This window comes from Lagopus muta, chromosome 16 (assembly GCF_023343835.1).
Source record: "Lagopus muta isolate bLagMut1 chromosome 16, bLagMut1 primary, whole genome shotgun sequence".
Classification (NCBI taxonomy): domain Eukaryota; kingdom Metazoa; phylum Chordata; class Aves; order Galliformes; family Phasianidae; genus Lagopus; species Lagopus muta.
This window is the reverse complement of record NC_064448.1, coordinates 4,711,702-4,732,738: the sequence shown is the minus strand read 5'-3', so window position 1 is coordinate 4,732,738 and position 21,037 is coordinate 4,711,702. Positions and strand designations below refer to the sequence as shown.

Below are 21,037 nucleotides of genomic sequence, written 5' to 3'. Positions count from 1 at the left end.
TGCTGCTTTCTTGGGGCTACAGCTCCTGTCCCATCACCAATCTCCCTCAATGGCCACTGCAAGCTAGAACAAGGCTGGCTCATCAACCAGCTTGGATCCAGTACTTGGATCCAATGGGAAATTTCCATGTTTTGATTGCGTCCATCAAAAAGACCCAGGGATCAACACCCAGCTATGAGTTGAGGTTGGCACGCAGACTGGAGTGGAAGGAACTGGTAAAGTGCTGGCAGATGCGCAAACCTGGAGCCAAGCTGAGCAAACTTCCCTCTGATTAATGCAGGTAGACAACTGTGAAAGGTTTGTGTCATCTTCAGTGCCTCAGGAGGAATCAGCCAAGCAGCAGCAATGCAGACACGGTATTTTTGGGAGGGATGCTCAGGTGCATCAAAGAGAAGAGTAGGACCAGAGGCACCAAATCACCCCCTTGTCAGAGACATTCTGTCTTAAACTTCTGCCTCAGAGCTTTCTGCACGTTTTGTATCTTCTCTGTGATCACCGTGTCACTGAGGTGGTCCCCAAACTTCTGTTTCAGCAGCACCCTGATGATTTTGATGCAGCGCTCATCCATCATGGGCTTCGCCTCTCGGAAAGTGTTGCCTCTGCGCCCCGTGATGGAGTGGCTCTGGATGTAGTCAGACGTGAAGAGCTTGTAGAGCAGCGTCTTGCAGGCAGTGCTGATCTTCTGGTCAAAGCGGATTGCTTCTCGGAGCTGTTCCTTGGTGTAGCCATTGAAGAGCTCTACCACCTCGCAGGGCTGCCGGTGGGGCTCCTCCTGGAAGGACAGGGATTCCAGCCTCTGTACCTTCTTCTTCAGAGAGAGGACGTCCTGTTGGAGGTCCAAGACCATCCTTTCCAGCTGCTCTATCTTCTCTCTGGAAGAAGTAAACCAAGGGATAACAGACAACAGGAAAGACAGCATGGCCTCACCACAGCCATTGCTAAAGCTGATACACCTCCACCCACGCCATGCTGGTTTGTTTCCTGCAAAAGGGCACAGGACAAGAGTACCAGCCCACCCAGCAAGGCAAGGGCACAGAACGACATGGTCAGAGCTTTCCAGAAGCCCAGAAGTGTTCTGACTTTAACCCCCAACTTCACGTTGTCATGCATACAGGGAGACTTTGATGCTCAATTTTCTTCTCAGCTTTAAGGAAACATATCAGCCCTGCAAGTCCCAGGAGGCATGTATTCATGGTATGAAAGAATGGACATGCAGGAAATGACAAAGCAAATGCCATGAGGTGATTTTTGGCACCTGTTTCTTCGCAGTAAAAATGTCCCCAATAGCTATTTCATCACTGGGTACTTGTCATCAAAGTAATGGGCAATAAAGCAAGCAATGCAGTCGTGCTCAAACATGATAGGTGTCATTTTGATGGCTATAAGCAAGAGTTTTGTGGTTTTTGCACTGTTTTAGATCCTTCTTGCATTTCTAACTCTGAGCTCTACAAACAGATCAAACACCAGGCTCTGATTGTACAGACACTGAAGCAGCTCTTGGTTCTAAAATGGCACCATTTTGTCACCCAGCTGCAGACTCAGTGTTCTTTCCTATCAGGAGGAAAATACAGTGAAGAACAAGTGCCTCCTTTGGCAAATTACCTTTCCATCTCACCGGGAGCAAATTTTTTCTGAACTCTCTCAAAGCCATCCATCTCCTGCAAAGCGTCCAGCTTTCCTTCTTCACAGCTGGAAGAAAAAAGCAAGCTAAAAAGCACTGCCACAAGCTCCACTCTCCTGTTGTGGTCATTCTCGACGAGCATTATCTGGAATTCAAGGGCTGACAGCAAAGTCAACTCTGGTTTCATTTACAGCAAAACCAAATGAACTAAGAGGAAGTACCTATGGTTCCTCATGCAGACAACCTCCTGAGCATCTCCTTCCAGGTGGAGGAAGCCCCACACACCGATGCTGGGAGCTCCTATTTGACCCACCAAGGGGTCAGGACTCCAGAGCACAAGGGATTCACTTGCTCTGCAGGATCAGTATAGTCACACTGACTGCCATTATCCTCAGTGCTTTGGGTTTAAGTCTATATTAATGTCTACTCAGACAGCACTACTAGGGCATAAAGGACCAGAGTGGACAGACTACACTGCATGAAATTAATTTACATGGTATGAGACATTCAGGGTTCCCACCGCGCTTTCAGGTGTTACCTGTTCAGACAGATGTGTTGCTGGCATTGGGACAAGATGCCATCTGACTTCCTCTTCATTGCCAGGGTAACGTAATCTAAGAGGCAGGGATGGGGAACAAGCTGAACTAGCCTGCTGTTGACAAGGGCAGCACCTGGATCTCTTGTCTCCAGAACAAATTACCTAAACACTCAGCACAGCAACACGTTGTTCCCTTTGCAAAAACAGAACTATCCAGACCTGCTTTCCAGGATCAAACAACCAGGATTTTGTTTTTAGAGTGAGGAGGTATCTGAAGGGCTTCTTCTGTTTCCATTACAAAAGACACAGCAGGCAGAGCAGGAAGAGCCAATGTGCCTCTGGACGCTGCTGTTAACCAGCAAGTAGATATTGCACTGGGGTATTTCTGTAACTACTTAATACATGCACTAGTGAATGGACAAGGGGGAACAGCTGGTACACGGTAGAGCAGACACTCTATGCTGCCACACATGCATGCATCTCTTTTAGACAGCCCTCCTGGAAGAGACCTCCTCGATAGAAAGGACCAGAAAATGGAATCCTATCCTCACAGACCTGGATCAAAGCAGGGATCTCCTGGCAACTGCACAGATTCCTAGCTCAACCCACCCATCAGGAAACAGCCAGAAGTCAAAGTCCCAATTTACAGCTACAGTTACCTTTGGTAGCGGTGTCAGCTCTGTCCTCCTCACCCTGGGAAGTCCCTGGCACAGCCAGGCTGACGAAAGCAGCTGGGGGAGTGAAAGTGCTGGTAGGATGGGGTGGCCCCAGGGTACATCTTTCCTTGGTGATGGAGGGGCTGCCAGCACTGCAGGGCAGGCTGGGCTCAGCTGCCTGCAGCAGTGGCTTCCCAGAGTAAGTCCTGTCAGCGTGGTATTTCCTGCATGCATTCACTGGGGTCCATTTTGGGAAGGTTTTCCTGGACTTTTTTGGCTGGGGTGGCATCACGCTGTGGACAGCTGGTTCATCTTCTGAAAGAAAGGCAGGCACTCAAGGCGTGTAATGGGGTATCAGTGCTGTGCATCTCCCCGCTCCCACGTGCTGCTGTTTACCTTGATATTAAGGTTGTGATGGAACACTCAGCAGCTTCCCACCCAGAAATCCCAATGAAGGCAGAAAGGTGCAATCTTCAATTCTTTTCTTAACAAAACCCCCGTCCTACCATATGAAAGGGTCGAAAGCAAAGACATCACTCACTTAACTTCTCCAGGAGTTGTCTATCTTCCAGCAGCTTCTTCTCCAACACATCTTTATGCTCTGTAGGAAGAGAGGACATTTCAGCATCAAAATTCTTCTTTTAGGGCTGCTCCCAGGCAGCCCCAAATTGTGAATTCCCAAACTGGAGGGGTGTCACTCACCACTTATGCCTTCCACAATGCCCCAGTAGAGCCCACTGAAGCCGGGGCAGCGTGCCAGCACCTGCTCACCCACAGCATAGAGATGGAAGGGCTTGCGGGGCTCCTTGATGTTCTCCATGCTGATGACACGGCTGCCATCAGGCCAGCTGATGAGCACGTAGAGCTTGGCCGACATCAGGGCTGCCCACCTGGAGCAGGAAAGCTCAGCATAATGGTTTTCTACCTGAGGCAGAAAGCCCTGGAGATACAAAGTTTGTGTCCGTGCATCTTTTCTACCAGTTATTTCTCCTTCCCTATTCATTGAATCACAGACTGGCTTAGGTTGGAAAAGACCTGAACGATTATCTGCAGAATGAACCATCATAGCTCAATTGAGTTCAACTGGGCTATAGCAATTTGCTGCAGAAGAGGATCGTATCTATGTAATATCAGGGCAGTGCAGAGAAAATACTCTAGAAGACCCCAGTGTATTCCAGGAAATGATCGTTCCTTTGCCTGTACAGCTATTTCCTTCAGTAAATGTCAGAATGCTTTGATATGGAGGGCATCAAATTACCTCCATTTCACACATGGGGAAACTGAGGCACGGAGCAGAGAGGGAGTCATTTAAGGCAGCCAAGGAACAAAGCTGCAAGGAGCTGGTCCTCTGGATCCTGGCCCTTTGAGACGTGCTTAGAGCTGCAGCTCAACCCACTGAATAGCAGCAGCCAGGCTACTGGAGACTTCCAAAACCTCCTGAGCCACAGCACCAGCTCAGGGATGGTTTCTTTCCAGGTTTTTCAACCCACACATCACAGAGGGGCACTAAGCCAGGCAGGGACCAACTTCTATAGCTCCTGAGGGCCCTGGCAGAGCCTCACCCCAGCCCATCCTGATCTACTCTGCAGCAGGGTTTGGCACAACTGCTCTTGTGAGTGAGGCTGAGCCTTCATGCCAGGAATTACATGCAGGATGCTCACAAAGCCAATGGCAGGAAGCTGGAGCAAGGAAGGGAGAGGTGGAACAGGAACAAGCTGGCAGGACAGGCAGCTACAACCCCAGTTACTGCAATCTCTTATTCTGCTTCCATATCCCCATTAAAGCTGTGCCTGGCTGAGATTCCCTCACCTGGGAGGTTCAGTTCCCCCTGGAGAACTTTCTCCTTGCCCCCTCCAGCATTAATCAGCTGCAGCAAAGCTGCACACAGGAGCTGTAGCACTCCCCAGTCTGCCCTGCTGGCACAGGTGCACACCTGGCTCACTCCGGTCCTGACCCAGACACACTGTGGGATTTATTTTTACAAGGAGGGAAGCACCATGCACCAGCGAATCCTATGGCAACTCGATCCCCACATCCCTCTCCCACAGGGCTGGATGCTCTGCAGCAGGCGGCTGCAGACTCAGGAAAGGTAAGGAGAGCCCAAGTAAACTGAGGTACATGCATAGCTGAGACCTCTCCCTCACAGCTGTCTCCGAACAGCAAACAACCCCAGCCCCCAAAAAAGCTCTCTAAAGCGCTTTTCCTTTCTTTAACATTTAAAGAAAAAAACCAACAGCGATCTTCACAGCTGCTGCTGCTCCTTCCTGCCCCACTTAGCAGTTCCTTACTCGCCTTACCAAATGCAACAGAACTACACAAATGCACAAACAGAAAGGGAGAGAAGCAGAGAGAGAGAGAGAGCAACATCTTCATACAACAGAGCCCGGTCCTTGCCTGGTTAGCACTGCTCCAGGTGTTGAGTCTTGCAAAATGTCTCCTGTCTATGCAGATCTCAGCTGCCTGCTCCAGGGGAGGAGATGACCGGACATTCCTTTGCCTTGGGCTGGTCCCTTCACCACAGTTTCTTGTCAGGTCTCCTTTGTCTGGCTTAGAAAGCTCCCACCTGCTGTCCCCACTGCATTGGAAAAAATAAAAATAAAAATAAAAATAAAAATCCCTTTCTTTTTTCCTGGTTGTTTTGTTCCAGCATTATTATTCCTTTTATTTTTCCCATACACATACATATATATATATATATATATATATTCCTTAGCTTGTTTCAGGTCTGTTTCTTACGAGGAGAGAATGCAGAAGAAAAGAGAAAAAGCCTTGGGTTTTTTGGAGCATGAATAAACCTTGCATTTCCATGAGTTATTCATGAATAATTCATGAAAATGCATGATTAATTCAGGTTCATGAATTATTCAGGAATAATTCTCGAACATTCCTGGTTAATTCATGCTCACACAGCGAGTGAGTCAGGCTCTAGGGCTTGGCGAATTCCTTTCTCCCCGAGACAGGAGAAGAGAGGCTCAGAGACAGCTGCATTGTGCACTTCCCATTTGCTGAGCCTTAGAAGAAAACATTCTGAGGCCTTTTTTCTTTCTTTCTTTCTTTCTTATTTATTTATTTAATGAAATAAGGACTTGAAGAAAGGATCTGAAAATGCCTGCAGCCTTCTGGCCACAGAGGAATAGCATGGCACCAAAAAAGAAAGAGAGAAAAAGGAAGAGTGGAATTGCTCTCCAAAGGGAACCTGGCAGCAAGTTTTTCTCACTTTCAAAGCATCTTTCAGACCAGCTGAGCCTTTCCTTTCCTTCTCCCCTGCCTCCACAGCTCTCCCTGGTTAAGATGCACATTGGCTGCTTTGGCATCACGTTGCTGCAATACCAGTGAGCAAAGCAATGCCATAGGGACACTGTGCTCTGCAGGACAGCCAGCCCTGAGCTTCAGGGTGACACACGGGGGCTTCCTCACCTCCCCCAAACCCGTTGTGACAGCAAGTAAAGACCTCATACATCTGAAGACATCACCAAGTCCTTCCATCTTGGTGCCGAGCATTGTAGGTCACACCTGTTTCTGTTAACATCCCCATGTCCTTAGAAGAAGGTGGCTGTGGCACAACTCTGTCCCTGGGAGGGATTTTCTGGTTGATCTGGCAGTAAAAAGGCCATAATCGGTGTTGGAAATCATCCTCAGTGCTTTGGGTCTGAGCAAGGCTCAGCGACACACCATCACCACGCTTCAAACAGGAGATGATCCTCAGCTTGTGGTGGTTCTTGGTCCTGTGGCCAGTCCTGCACATGAGAAGTTGGCTGTTAACAATCCAGTATTCTCAATCAACAAAACAGAACCACGACAGCAACTCCAAATCCCGCTGATCAGCTCATCTAGAGGTTGAAACACACAGGTTTTCAATATTTCAATCTTCCAGTTCTCAGAAATCAAAGTGCAAATTTGGTTAGATGACATCTCCAGCTAAAATACAAGGATTTCGCTTTGTCAGAGCCCACAAGGAAGAAAAGTTCCCACAGGCTGGGATGGCCACCTGCAAGCTGAGGTGCAGTGGGTTGGAGCCATTTCAGGTCAATCCATGGAAGCTGCCTCCCCACCAGGACGTCCCACCCCAGGCCCTACGTGATGTGGGAATACAGCAGAGGACTGAATCTAAGCAGAGCTGTCTGTCTTGTCTGAAACCCAAACAGCTCTGGGGATCATGGGGAGAAAGGGAGATTTCAGATGTTTAGTGAGATATCATCAAAGGACCTCATGGGGCAAGAAAACGTAAGGAAAGTCCATGAATTGCAGTATTTACAGCTCAAAGAATACAGCTGTCAGCCCAGGGAAACCAGACTTTAAAAAGAGATCCAAGGATATTGAAACGTATTGCAGCAGATGTAAGTATTAAAAAAAGAGATATCTGAATTCTGCGAAGTTTTGTACGATGTTGCTGAGAAAGAATTACATACAAAGTATTGGAAAAGCAATGATGAGTGGAGAAATAATAGAGACACATAACAATGACTGTGAGATTGGATTCTGCTTTTGTACAGGACCTGGTCCAAATGAAATCTGCTTGCAAATTGGCCTTGCTCAAGCGAACATTATTTGCTTTCCTTTGAAAAAACAGCAATGTACAAAGTAGAGTGAATGAATGGGGGCAGGGGCTTGGCTGCAAACTGCAGGAGAGGAAAAGCCTCAGTGACCAGCAGAGGAAGACAAGTCGTGGTCCCAACAGACAGACAAACCAAGGATGTGCTGCTGATCAATGCAGTCTTACCATTGAATTATTCCAGCAAAATGCAAGTTTGAAGTAAATCCCAAGCATACAACTTCACCACTTCATCACCCAGCCATAACTGGATAAGTGAGGGATGAGAGCCGTGCTGCTCACGACGTTTTATTGCCACGCTGCAATGACTGTGAGCCACCACGCAGTGGGTCAAAGAGAGCAGGTCTGTACGTAGCCAGGGCACGAGCTACAAGCTAGATATGGGGACCCAGGCATTTAGCAATGCCCTTTTGTCCACAATCCCATTTGGGATGGCAGGTAGGGCCAGAGCGGTCATCAGAACATGATTTTGTTGCTATCTGTGGTATAAGTCACTGCCTGTACCAGACAGCGGCCACCTGGAGGCATTTTGCAGCTTCAGTGACAATAAGTACAAGTCACATCTCTGCTTGCAGTATGAGAACACTGTAACACGATCCAGGCTAACGAGGCTAATAATTAAACATACTTTAATTAAGGTTTCGCCTCTTTCCTAGTAGGCTAGAAATAAGTTAGATGGCTCAGAAATGGGGAACAAAGCAGCTATCAGAGGTCAGCAGTCAGCAGGTCTGGTACAGGTAAGCCCTATCTACTGTGGTTTGTTAATTGCTTTTCTGGACTCAAACATTTCCATGTTATTCATCAAGTGGCAGAGCCCAGCAAACAGGGAAAAAAGCAGAGACCACACGTGCAAGGCATGGCTGCAGAGGCTGCATGTGCTCTTGCAAGTGCACAGACCTGGCAGGACTTTGCATTTACCAAAAAGTCATGTAGTCTTTCTTCTCTCTATAGCCTTGAATTCATCAGATTAATATTTTTTTCTCTGTGTAGAAAAGAGTTTCCCCTTTGCCTCCCATTTCAGCTATTGAGCTTTTGCACCGTATTGCAAAGCCTATTTCCTGAGCCGTGTGTTTTTATTTGATCTTTGTGCTCTACATCTGTTCCCTTATCTGTTTGGCTGGTTGCTTGGCTGGCTGGTTCCTTGGGCTCCTTTTGTGAGCTCGTCGGGGAGATAGCATCCAGCTAGCAGAAAAAAAAAGAAAAGTAAAACAGAAAAAAGGTGGAAAAAATAGCAAAAAAAAAGGGGGAAAGAAACTTAAATAGATGAAGAGCAGAGTCATCAACATGAGAATTCATTCTAAATATCCCCAAACCTTCTTATGTTGTTTTAGCCTTTTTTTCCAGTGTTCACTAGGGAATGATGGGGACCAGAAGGAATAAGCCAAACTAAGGATGCAACAGAAAGCAGAGAACAGATGAATCTCATGAAACTCAAAAAAAAAAAAAAAAGTTATTTGATGTCATTAAGGCTTAGGAAACAAACACTAATGAACACTATAGAGATGACCCTGATGCACAGGTCGGGATTCTCAACCTGCTGCTAATGAATAGAATGTACCAGGGAGCTGGTGGCTGCAGGAGGGACCAGCTGGGTGGCACGTGGGGACATGAGCACCCATGGGTGTGAGCAGAGTGCTGTCTCCAGCCACATCCATGGGATTCACGCACTCTTGGCCACAGCACTGCTCCTTCCATCTATTTTTTCCTCTTTCTGGACATGGTACCACACTGAATGCCATGGGGACCTCACAACCCAACATCCCCATGTTGAACACCAAAAACTAGTGAAATATTTTGCTTTCACTTTGCATAACCATGGCTGTCAGTTATTTCTCACAGGGTCCGTGATATTGCTGGATAATTCATTGTATTCCCCCCTCACATGTCACAGCTTCCAAAGAAGCAGCACTGAGCCCTTCCAAACACAGTGGGTTGGCATTACATGAGTCCCAGCAGTGTCACCATGTGGGGCTACAGGTGGTCCCATTGAGCTAGAGGGAAAGGACAACATCAAACTGCTTTGCAGCAACAGTGTAAAAATCAGGAAAACAGGTAAATCATCCTCAGCCAGGCAATTCTCAAGGACCTGATCGTGCAGCTGGCAAATGGGCACTTGTGTGAATAGATCTGCCGGAACTGATGGCCCTACTTAGTGGTGAGAACAGTCCCCACCCAAGCCTTGTCCACTTAGTGACATTATTTTGGTACCTGACTACTTGCCTTGGTGCACACTTTATGTAGAAGATGCAAACATGTTCTCTCTAATTTGCTAAATTGATGAATTTACTTATCTCAGGAGGCAGCCTTGTCTCCACCCTTTTCAGCCTTGCACACTCAGTTCACAACACGAAAAGGTTTTTCCTTAATTTCTTCTCCAGGAAAGAAGGAATTGAGCTCTTATTTTTAAGGTGGCAGCCACGGTTTAAATTGACATGTTGACTGCAGAAATCCACTGCTCATCGCATCAGAAGCTGATGCAGTAGTGCCTGTTACTCCAGTAATAGAGGTCTTAGGGACGAATGGATTAGTACAAATGGATGTGTGAGTGGGAGAGATGAGTGACAAGACTGAAACGGACAAGGTCTTCTTAATAGGGGTGTGCATCAGTACAAGGAGGTGAAGGAAAAGCAGAAGCTGGGAACCACAGAATCACTGAGGCTGGAAAAGACCACCGAGATCACAAAGCTTAATCGTCAACTCGTCCCCATCACGTCCCCAAAATTGTCTTCATCAGCGTCATTTCTCCGTGTTTCCTGATCATCTCCAAGGGCAGTGACCCCACCACCTCCCTTGGCAGTTTATGCCAATGCACAGTCAGTCTTTCAGGAGAAGTTGTTCCTAATAACCAGCACTGGGTTTGGGGAATTTCCACCACTGCTCAGGTCAATGGGACCCATCAGCCCGGAGAAGGGGCTCCTGGTTCCCCTCCAGCCAAGAGCACACGAAAAGTCTACCAGGGCCATCCCAGAAAATCCTGTGCTGTGCCTTCTTTTAACATTCTTACCTTATAATTCTGAATGCAAAAAGCAAGTTAGGAAGATCAGATTGTTCAGAAGCAGGATGTTTTCCACAGTCTTTTGTAAAGACTTTTTTGAAGGTTCAGGATGAAGGAGACATCTTCATGGAATGCACAATTATTCAGAATCCTGTTGATTTGAAGCTTCCATTTTTACCTCCTGCCAACTCTTACCTGCTCAGATCATCTCGTTTTGCTGACAGCTGTCATAGCTGTGTGCAATTTGTCATGCACCAAGCTGCACAAAGTCTCAGGCACTTGCTAAGTGAAAGCTCACTTGTTTTTTTTTTGGGACCAGGAAAGGTTTTATTTGCTCTACAGGGAAGCGAAACAGTTTGCTTCTCAAATCTACTCCACAAAGCATCATTGATACACTTTTAACTCAAAGAAATCTACTTGTTGTCTTTTCTTAAAAGGAGAGCTGCTCCTGTGGGTGACACCGTGTGCGGAAAATGCAAATAGCTGTTATTCAAACACATTTCTGAAGGGATTGTTCTCTGCTTTCAGATAAGATTAAGAGCTCAATTACGATACAGAAAAGGTCTTTCATTAAAAATGCTTTCATTAAATCACACATACAACATAATAAGGACAAATTATAAAGCTCTTCAGAAACACAACTGTGCCAGACTGCAAGGTATAGAGGCCTGCTGGAGGCAGCATCAGCTGCTCTTCCTAGCCTTCCTTCAAAGAAATGAATCCCACATACCTCATCTAACAACAGTTTTGAGGAAAACATAACATGGAACCTTTGGGCACTCAACTCAACTGTGTTTCTTTCAGAGAATCATTGTGAGCAAACATTCACACATTTTATATTTGCGATAGCGTGTTCAAGTTAAGAAAAGCCCAGAAACTCAATGATTTCAGTCCTCCATAGGTAGCAGCAGATCAACTACGGATTTTTAAAGATTTAAGGTAGTTTTAGCATGTAAAGTATGACTCAACAATTTAAAAACCAGTCAACACAAATCACACCCAAGGGCAAGCCTGTTTCATCCTGGCAATCCTCATACGTTCTCCTGCCTGTAAAGCCTTCAACAAAACAACCTTCAGATGAGAAAGAAAGCTAGAAGAAGAACGCAAGCACATCTGGCAGAGGAGCGAGGCCAAAGGCTCACAGCCAGAGAGCTCTGTGTCCTAGCAGCCAGGCAAGCTAAATCTTCCAAAGAAAAGATACCACACGTGCAGGGTGTGTGCATCACATGGACTGAGCAAGATGAGGAGAGCATACCCAGGGCTCTTCGGACTCACAGCTGAGAGAAGATTAAATCCTGACTTACCCAGTTATTCAGGAAAGAAATCAAGCCATGGGAGAGGGCTCAGCAAGCGGGAGTGTTGACAACAAACCATTAGCAGGTACATGGAGGGAGGAAGAGCAACTTGGGCTGCATACATCCCAACATCCCGCAGCATGCAGTGAGTCACAGCACCTGGCTCAAAACGTGGGTGGCAGAGCTGAAAAGTCCGCTGCTAAAGCAATGGAAGTAATTAAAAGCATATAGAAGTGAGCGTGCTGATTAGAGCTGAAGAAAGAACCTAAAGAGGGTAGACGTCAGAGAGTAATTTGGGTAATGAAGATTGAATAGATGCTGCTGTTCATTACGCACCGAAAGACTGACGGACCATTGAAAGAAAGGAGAAAACAATTTGCTCACCACCAGTGGAAAGCTGTATCAAAAGCAATCCAGAATTCTAATTAAAACAGCAGCTTCCAGAGTGCCTTTGATCTAGAGATTTATCAGTATTCACACAAAGGGCGAGACATCCACATAGGTGCTGTGATCTCTGCTTTGAGCTGGGGAAGGAAAGGATGCAAACCTTCACCACCCCAACTGCAGAAAGCAGCAATTGGATCTGAGAGAGACAGTGGAGAGCACAGCCCACACAGTCCCTGTGCACAACTCTACTGGGTTTGGGACACTCGCAGAGTCACCAGCCCTCAGCCCCTTTGTGCTGAACCCCAATGAGAAAATCAGCAGTGGTCCAGAGTGCCCCTGTGTGCTGCCTGCAGGCCCTGCGTGCCTTAATTACCCCTGCACAGGTGGCTAATGGCTTCCTCCTCTCCTTGCTGATGAGCCAGAGAAGAATGGAACAAGTTGGCTCATTAGCAGCATGACCCTTCAGGCCTCTCTGTACAAAGGAAAAGAAGCTCTGAGAGCTCTAACATAATAAAAACGATGGATGCTTTCCCAAAAACACCACTTTAGGGAGCAGCCATGGGAAGCAGCAGGCTGTGGGCTCTGCATCCACCTCCTGCTCACTGGTGTGTCACCCAGCCCTCCACTGTTTGCAATACCAACATGCTGTGTTTGGGGCAGGTTTCTGCCTCGATCAGAGTTGAACATTACAAAGTTAAATTTAAAAATCACACCCATCTTTCTATGCCTTGTTAGCAGACATCTCCCAGCTTGTATCCTGCAGAAGCATTGACCTTGTGATGTGACCACTACGTGGTAGCATCTGTGCACACACATGCAAAACTTTTCCAACAAATATATGCATTGTTGCTCCCCCAGAATAACACAGTTTTACCTGTGCACAACCAGCACTTCAAGAAAACACTCAGTGTAGGATGGCCAGAAAAAAATTAAGTGCCTCTATGGAGCAGTGGGCTGGTTTTAGTTCTTCTCCTTAGGTCATTAACTGCTGGTTTCATTAGGCTGCCTGCAGACAAAACATAATTGCTTTGTGGCTACTGCCTGGTGAACGGCCATTTGGGTTTATTAACATCCTCACAGCTGTAAACCTGTCAGGGAAATTCTTTTAAATATGTCTTGCAAAGTTTGTTCCTTCTCAAAGAACTTGTCAGGTTGATGGACTGGAGCTTGGAAGGAAACACCCCATAAATGGTGTTTTAATGCAGTTTAATGGCACCTTTCCCCTGAGCTTCTGTCTCCAAAATCCACAGGGACCTTTCTCAGGTAGGGGCTTTTAGATCTCTGTGAAGTTATAACTTCAGTGTTCATTTTACAGGAGTTTTACAGCCCAAGAACCAAGGCCATAAAACTCTGCATGGGTGATGAGCTGACAGTTGGACTTGATGATCCTTTCCAACCTTAACGATTCTATGAAGCTCTGTTTAGAGCCAGCTCTGCAAAGTCCTCTTTAGCAGAGCCCTGTTTTAAAGCCTGGCTCCCAACAAAGACAGACTCTGCTTAATTTAGTTGAATGTTCTCCTCAGAGTATCAGACATTATAATTGCTCTGACAGAACGCATTACATCCACTCTCAATTTACTCTTCTTACTTAGAGGAGAGCTAGTTGTATCAGCCCTACGCACATCCTCTCTCCTACAACACTCTGACGGCTCCTATTTAACTCATTACCATGCAGACATGTTGGATTACAGTTTACCTGAATGAGAGCTTTATCCAGCTCCTGCAGGAGCTAATGGAGAAGGTATTTCAATATACACAATGTGGCTATTATCTCAGGGGAAAAAAAGAAGTCCTGCTTAAATTAGAATAAGAATTCTGCCAGAATCAGTCTGCTTTTGTTTCACCCAACTATTCACTAAAAGCCTGCACTCACTTAACAGCATTTTGTATCACTTCTAGCATTCATGACATAACCAATTATTTTCAGAGTCACGAACCAGTAATACAGTTAATTATGGTCTCTGGCACTTCTTCATTTTTATTTTTATTTTTTAATCTCCATATTTTCCTCAACAATAGTTAGTTGCCCTCATCCCTTTTATCTCCCATTTAATCCATTTGCCATCGCTTTTCCCAGCACAGCACACAACATTTCTATAGCATCCTCTGTGCACCAGATGCACTGGTCACTGTGCCACAATCCCCACACCATCCCCTGCATTCCCACCCCTCCAGCTCGCCCTGCATGGAGTAAAGCCAAGGTCAGCCAGATGCAAATGAGATATTTGAAGCTGAAGCATGACTGGGTGATGATTGCTTGATGAGTATAAGAGGAGAGAAAGGTCTTGGCCGTGCCTCGTTTATTTAATCACCCTCTGTTGTGTGGGGACAATTAAGGACAGAGCAACTACCATCCTCTGACCGGCTTCCCAATGTCACTGTTACTGGCATTAAGACAAAGAGGGACAGGTTACACACATCCTCTTAGCCTGATTCCTGCTGCAAAGAAAGCATTGCTAATAATAAATCAAAGATTTTCATTACCTAGGTTGCAGCTTTCTGGTCCTCTTACAGAGGGGGAACATTTTGCTGGCAGAGGGTATGAGAAGGAGCCTCCAATTTGTCCTGGAAAAGCTAGATAATGGTATTCCTGTCCTTGCTTGGAGAGTTGCTGCTGTACACCTATAATGTGTGCACCAAGGCTTTGCCCCTCTGGAGTTGTCCAAGGACACGGGCAGCATCACAGAAGGCATTTAAATGAGATGAGCTCAACCCAAGAAAACCACAGAGGCCTTTGCTACAGGCAAAGGCAAGCAGCAGAAAATTAATTGGTACTCATGTAACCAACATGTAACAGCCACAAGGCAAGTGAGAAGTTGAGCCCAGAGAATGAGAGGAATACCAGAAAAAGCACTAAGCAACATACGAGATGAGGAAAATACCTCACTCCAACAAGGCAGAAAATGGAGGTAAACAATTCAAAGAAAAGCAAATGTAGGCGGGGAAAAAGAAACAAACAGAGCCAAAAAAGCCCACAAACAGCGAAAACAGCAGCTAACTAATAGCAAGTATGATACTCAGAGCAGAAACAAGCCCAGAAATGATGGAAGAGCTGAACATGTACTCCAAATAACATATGAAGTGAGAAGAGAAGCCCAAGGAACACCTCTGTGCCTCCTCCACATACCTAATCCATTCCATGCCCACTGGGTGGCTTTCTAATCCGTGTTTTCTTGCATCATGAAACAGAAATCTAAGAGCAAGAGAGCAAAGTTCAGCAGAAGTGTGGCTTATTAAGGATAATCCTGCACAGCACACAAAATAAAGCCTCCTGCATCAGCAGGGCCACACTTGGGAGGTACAGCAACTCAGAGGAGGAGACAGAAGAAAACAAGTGTCAGAAAACAGGTAAAGGCAAAACCTGAAGATGTGAGAGCTGGTGGCTGTCCTGGAGTTGACTTGCAGCCAGTGCTGCCCACAGCAGCAGGTCAGGGACACAGACATGCTGTGCTGTGGAGCTCCAGAGCCTTGCTTGCAAGTTGCAACCATGCAAATGATCCCAAGCAGAGCCCACATCATTAATTGCTCCTTGCCCTCTTCCCTGGAAAGCCCAATTACCACACAGGTCAGTTTTTCTCCCCATCCTTGCCAAGAGCAAGTGCTCCTGTCATTCCTTAATGCCCATCACACCTGTGCTCAGAGGACAGGACCAACTTCATTTGTCGGTAATTATACTGATTAACTTCCCCAACTACAGAGCTCAAGAGTCCCGGAGTGCCTCAGGTTACAGAGCTTTGCAGAAGGAAAGAGCTGTGCTGAGTGATGCTGTGGATGCTGCAGGCCCCCAGCTCTCCTTCCGTGCCCTGGGCACTCTGCTGCTCCATCTACGCTACAGAACAACGTGGGATGTTTGCCATTCCTATGCAAGTGTAGCATCTCAGAAAAACAAAGCATTTGCCCTCCTTCCCAGATCTGAAATCACACCAAGCTTGCCAACAGCATCAAAAACACATTTCTATTACGTATCTCCATCTTTCAAGGAAAGAAATACGCTAAATATTTTTTCCTTTTTTTTTTTTCTCTCTTAAAAAATCAACCAGAACTCTTCAGAAAGAGCTTCCACCCCATTTTCTCGTTTTTCCCCATTTGACAGAACATTTTCTCTCTGTTGTTGTTTACACCACTGCATTTCTATATCTAGCTGCTTAAAATAGTGTGATGAGGTAGCGGGGATGGAAATCTCTGCTCTTGTGCATCCAGCGCGTCTGTTGTTGGAAGCCTTAAATCCAGCTCTCCAGTGGGATGAAATAGATGCCACTAATCCAATTTCTAAAATATCAGGCATCAAACTGACACCGTTTTAAGACTGAAAAAGCCAATTTAATCAAACCTCTGCTGTTTTCTCTTTCTTCTCTTCCACGATTTATGATGGCAGAAAGAGAGAGAGAGAGACAGATTGCTTGGGGAACGATGTTTTCAAACCTCTGCAGATAACATAACACTGCTCTGCCGCACTCTGGGCTGTTACAGCCCCAAAATGCACTCCATCTCCTCCTGTTTGCCCAAAGCACTGCAGAATGAGGTTTGTCCTTCAGTGCTTATTTGAGCATGGCACTCCATATAGCTGCAGGGACAGGAGGTAACTGGAAGCTGGATACAGGTGGGTACAAAGCAGGAAATTAATTGTGAGTAATGAATATTTACTAGGTTGTTATTTGCTGCTATCATTATTTCCACTGAGTTCATCACTGACCATGAGAAAATGCATTGAGGCTCCTGGTGCAATAGCCAGGAATCTTTTCTCTTTTTGGATACAACATGGGTACCTCTGAAGCTTGGAAGGAAGCAGTTCCCAGTCTGAAGGAGCTGGGACTTGCCACAATAAATGGAAGAGAATCCAATTAATTCTGACACATTGGCTAGGTGCAAATCCCTTGGGCAGCATTTCAGCCTAGGCTTTGTCTCTGAGATGGCAGAAGGGATTTTGGCAGGTTTACATCAGCTGCTTTGGTTGTCACCTCTCAGCACACCACCAGCAACAGCATGCAGAATAAAATACTTTGCATGGGTTGTCTGAGTCGTAGTTGGAGCCAAGCAGTTTGTAATGCACCAGGCTGCTCAACCCATCTCCACAAAGGAAGAGAAGCTTCAGGAGAGCTTTAGGCCTCTTCATCCACGATAAACATGCATTGCAAAGCTTTGCTCTTGGATTATGCCTGACTTTTATCAGTAGGTCCAGAACTTTCATACTGTTCTTGGGTAAGTTGCAGAGATTATATTTCAGAGCAAGTTGAGATCAGCACAGCTCCTGTGACATTCAGCAAGAATCATCAGATCTGGTTGTTTTGACCATGCAAACTGATGCATCTTCACCCCTTGTGCAAAGGTGATTATTAGTATGTCACCCACGTGCCCCGTGCTCCCCAGAGAGCTGTCCCTTCTGCCTGGCCCTGGCAGGGCCTCAGTCCTTGCTTCTCAGCAGTTACTGACAGTGCCATGCAGTACTTCATCCCTGCTTTCCTCTGCCTTTTTCTCCCCAGCTGCCATCAGACAGAGTGTGTGGGCACTGCCTGACAAGCCGACAGCAGCAGCATTAAAGTGTCATCTTGTTGACGCCGAGATGCATGTCACAATGTCACATTGAGTCCCACACAGCCCCACGAGGCTGTGACAAAACCCAGAGGCAGGGACACAAGGGATGAGGTCGGACCTGGCCCCAGCATGGGGCAGCAGCTGTGCTCTGGGGGTCCCTGCCCCACAGCCACCTCCCATGCCACCATGTCCCCAGGAGATGCACCTGGGCAGTGACTTGTGCTTCCAAGAAATACCATTTTCCAGCAGCAGAACGAAAAGTGGTTTGGAGAACTACAGGAAGAATTGAAGCCAATGAATAGATGAAGATAGGAACTATTCATGCTGCAAAGGTTTCTGTCAAAACCCCTCTAATGGTTCCAAGGCAACATTCTGTCCCACAGAACTGGCAGCAGCCCTGTGCTGTAATTCAGTTATTGACAGCAAAGGAAGATCACCTGGAGCTTGTTTGGTACACCACATTTAGTATATATTCTTTTGAAATCCTGAAAATGTAATTGCATCTATTCTTTGAGAAAAAATAGAAAAAAACAACTGCTACCTACTGCTCTGAGTGGTTTGAAGCAAAGAGTTTCTTCCTATACCCACTTCAGTCTCCAAGATAAATATTTTCTCAGAAGACCTCTTCAAAAATCTGAAGTTATTTTTAACATAAATAACTTCATTATTTTGTTCCAAATGATAAGAGAAGTCAGCTTGACTCAGTCAGCTTTACAGAAAGTTTTTCTTCCTGCTACTTCAGAGAGGAGCAGTATGCTTTCTAGTAGGAAAATGGAGACAGGAAGAGGTTCCCTTCCCCCTGAACTGCACGACACCAAGAGGCAGCAAAGATCTTCCATTGTGCAAAGGGAAAACCTCTGAAGACACCATAGGCGAAGACGCAGTGGGAGAATCAGGAGTTCTGCAGGCAGGCTGGGGAAACAACACCCAAATCCAACGAAAGCAACGAACTCCAGACTAGCTCCCCTCACAAAGAGAAACACATCAATGTGACCCAAGTAGATCCATGACAGCAGACAGTCCAAGTCTGGTGCACTCCTCCATTGAGCTGTTGGATGGATGGCACATCTCCATCCACCTCCTCTCCATGTCTGCACTTGCTGATGGACACAAGTTTCCTCCTCATTTCCAGCCTAATTGCCCAGCTATTGCCATTCACTCTTCTGCAAACATTGGTTTTTGTATTTAATCTCTCTTCCTCTCCCTGGTATGCAAAGAGCCTTGTGTGGCTGTAAATTACGCCATTTCTCCATAATATTACCCTCCAAGATTATTGCACGGATTTGGTTCTGGCTCAGCAATTGCAGCCTTGACACCATGAATTCAATAGCAGTTTTTTGTATCAATTTCCAGAGGCTGAGCCCGTAGAGAAGAAATTACATCAACGATTCCAAACAGAGGCCCTAGGAAAGCTGATAAAATGCTTCATGCCTGTGTTTGCTGCAGGGAAGGATCAGCTTCCCTGTTTAGCACTGCTTATTAAGTCATTACAAACAATTAAAGCAGCAGAGGGGAGGAAGACGGAGTTGCTGTCTCCTGCTTCCAGCCTGCCTCTGCCCCAGGCATGAATTTCATGAGACACAAATCTCCCAGCGGGAACCTCTCAGCTATTGATTCCCTGCTCGTGAAATCCAGCAGGAAGATGCCCTGGCTTTCCTACCAAGAAAGGGAGATGAAAGGGGAAATGTGCCTCGCACAGCTGCAATGAGAAATCTGCCCAGCCATAGGCCATGAACAACTCATGGGACGCCATGGGACAGGTGCTCATCCAAGCACTGTCTTTGTGTTGCACGTCCCCAGCACAGGTTATTTCTGTGCAAGGGTTGGTTCAAGGTTGAATATTAGGAAACATTTCTTCTCTGAAAGAGAAGTGTTGTAGTGACACAGCTGCCCAGGGACATGGGGAGGGTCACCACGCCTGGAGGGCTTCAAAAAACATGGAGATGTACAACAGGGATATGGGATGGAGGGAAAAAGAAAGAAAAGAAAAAAAGAAAGAAAGAAGAAAAACAAACAAACAAAAGAAACAAATGTCAGTGGCCTTCAATTGCGCTGAGCCCAGCTGTTGACAAATGCCAGGTGCCTGCACTGCAAAGCCCATAGATCTGCTGGGTAGTGGGCACTGCCAGCATCTGATTGCAGAGCAAGTAGCTCATCGTATCCTCCTGGTAAATTAGGATGTGCTAAAGGACAGACGTGTAATTGATTGCTAAGTAACCTGCAGAGACACAAAACTGCTCGGCAGTTATCTAGTACTCACTAAGCAACACAAAAAGGTTATTGATGCACTTGGGGAGCGTTTCTGTACAGCATGTGCTCCTGTAACTCCTGACATTGGAGGCAGAGAAACACATCACTTAGCATTTACGAGAAGAAAGCAATTCTTATAACAAGAAATCAGCTTCCTGGCAAGGAGCCTCAGTGAGTGTTTGCAGCAGCCGGTGGAAATGGGCCGTCTACAAGGGAGTCATTTTCGGCCTCCTTCAAGTGAAATTGAGAAGCAAGAGGAGGCAGATCTCAGAGCCCACGTGTGCTCTCTGTCAATAAAATGACACTGGCATCACTGAGGATCTCTGGGATTACATGGAACGGCTAATCCCGTCCTAATGTAGCCCTCCAGGCTGAAATACCTCCTGCTCGGGGAGCTCTGGTCTGACATGGCAGACCTGGCAGGAGGCAGGGCCCAAGGAGCTCTGTGCTCTGGGATTTTTCTCTATGAAAAAGAGAGGTTTTGTTTTATAACCTTTGTATCTGTTCGTGTGCTGGTTTGTTTTCTGCTTAGAATCATAAAGGTTGGAAAAGACTTCCAAGATCTCCAAGTCCAACCCCAACCCACCCAACCATGTCCTCTGCCCACATCCTTCCATAGCTCCACAGCTCTGGAACACCTCCAGGGATGGTGACCCCACCACCTCCCTGGGCAGCTATGCCATTCCATCACTGCTCCTTCAGAGAAGAAATTGTTCCTAATATCCCACCTGAGCCTCCCCTGGCACAGCTTAAGGCTGTTACCTCCCAATTGCTTCTCTTTCACAAGAATTAGAAACACTTTTCCTATGGTGACTGTTCACATAAAATCACACCAGTAGGATGTGGAGGTGCTGTTTCCATGCATGAAGCTTTATTTCCCCAGGGAATTTCATTCTGGAGGATTTGCTGTGGGGCTGGCTGGGGTTTGGGATCCACAGATTTCAAGGGAGAGGAGTCATGTCCTCCTGACTGACATTCACTGCTCTTTTTTTGTTTCTACCACGCTAAATCCATCCTCACCCTTCCTTGGAGCCAAATACCCCTGTTCCATCCATGCCAACAGGGTGCAGATGAGATGGCTTTGCTAACTGGAAACCTTCATTTGCAGCAATGCCTCACCACTTTTCTTTTGCTCTGCATTTCACAACACGCCATCTCCTACTGAAGTTCACCCTCTGTTACACAACTTCCATTTGCTCCAACATGTTGAA

The 21,037-nt window shown here is 46.4% G+C and overlaps 1 protein-coding gene across 1 annotated transcript; it reads right to left on the bottom strand.

Annotated features, from left to right (window-relative positions):
- Positions 1-427: 427 nt before the first annotated feature.
- Positions 428-5,583, bottom strand: LOC125701486 (uncharacterized). Its single transcript, XM_048963581.1, has 8 exons — positions 5,552-5,583; positions 5,210-5,390; positions 3,518-3,705; positions 3,357-3,416; positions 2,819-3,130; positions 2,160-2,235; positions 1,603-1,689; positions 428-872 (listed from the first exon to the last, which is right to left on the bottom strand). The coding sequence occupies exons 3-8, from the start codon at positions 3,690-3,692 to the stop codon at positions 428-430; spliced, it is 1,155 nt and encodes a 384-aa protein (XP_048819538.1). The 5' UTR covers positions 3,693-3,705; positions 5,210-5,390; positions 5,552-5,583.
- Between the last annotated feature and the right edge of the window lie 15,454 nt (positions 5,584-21,037).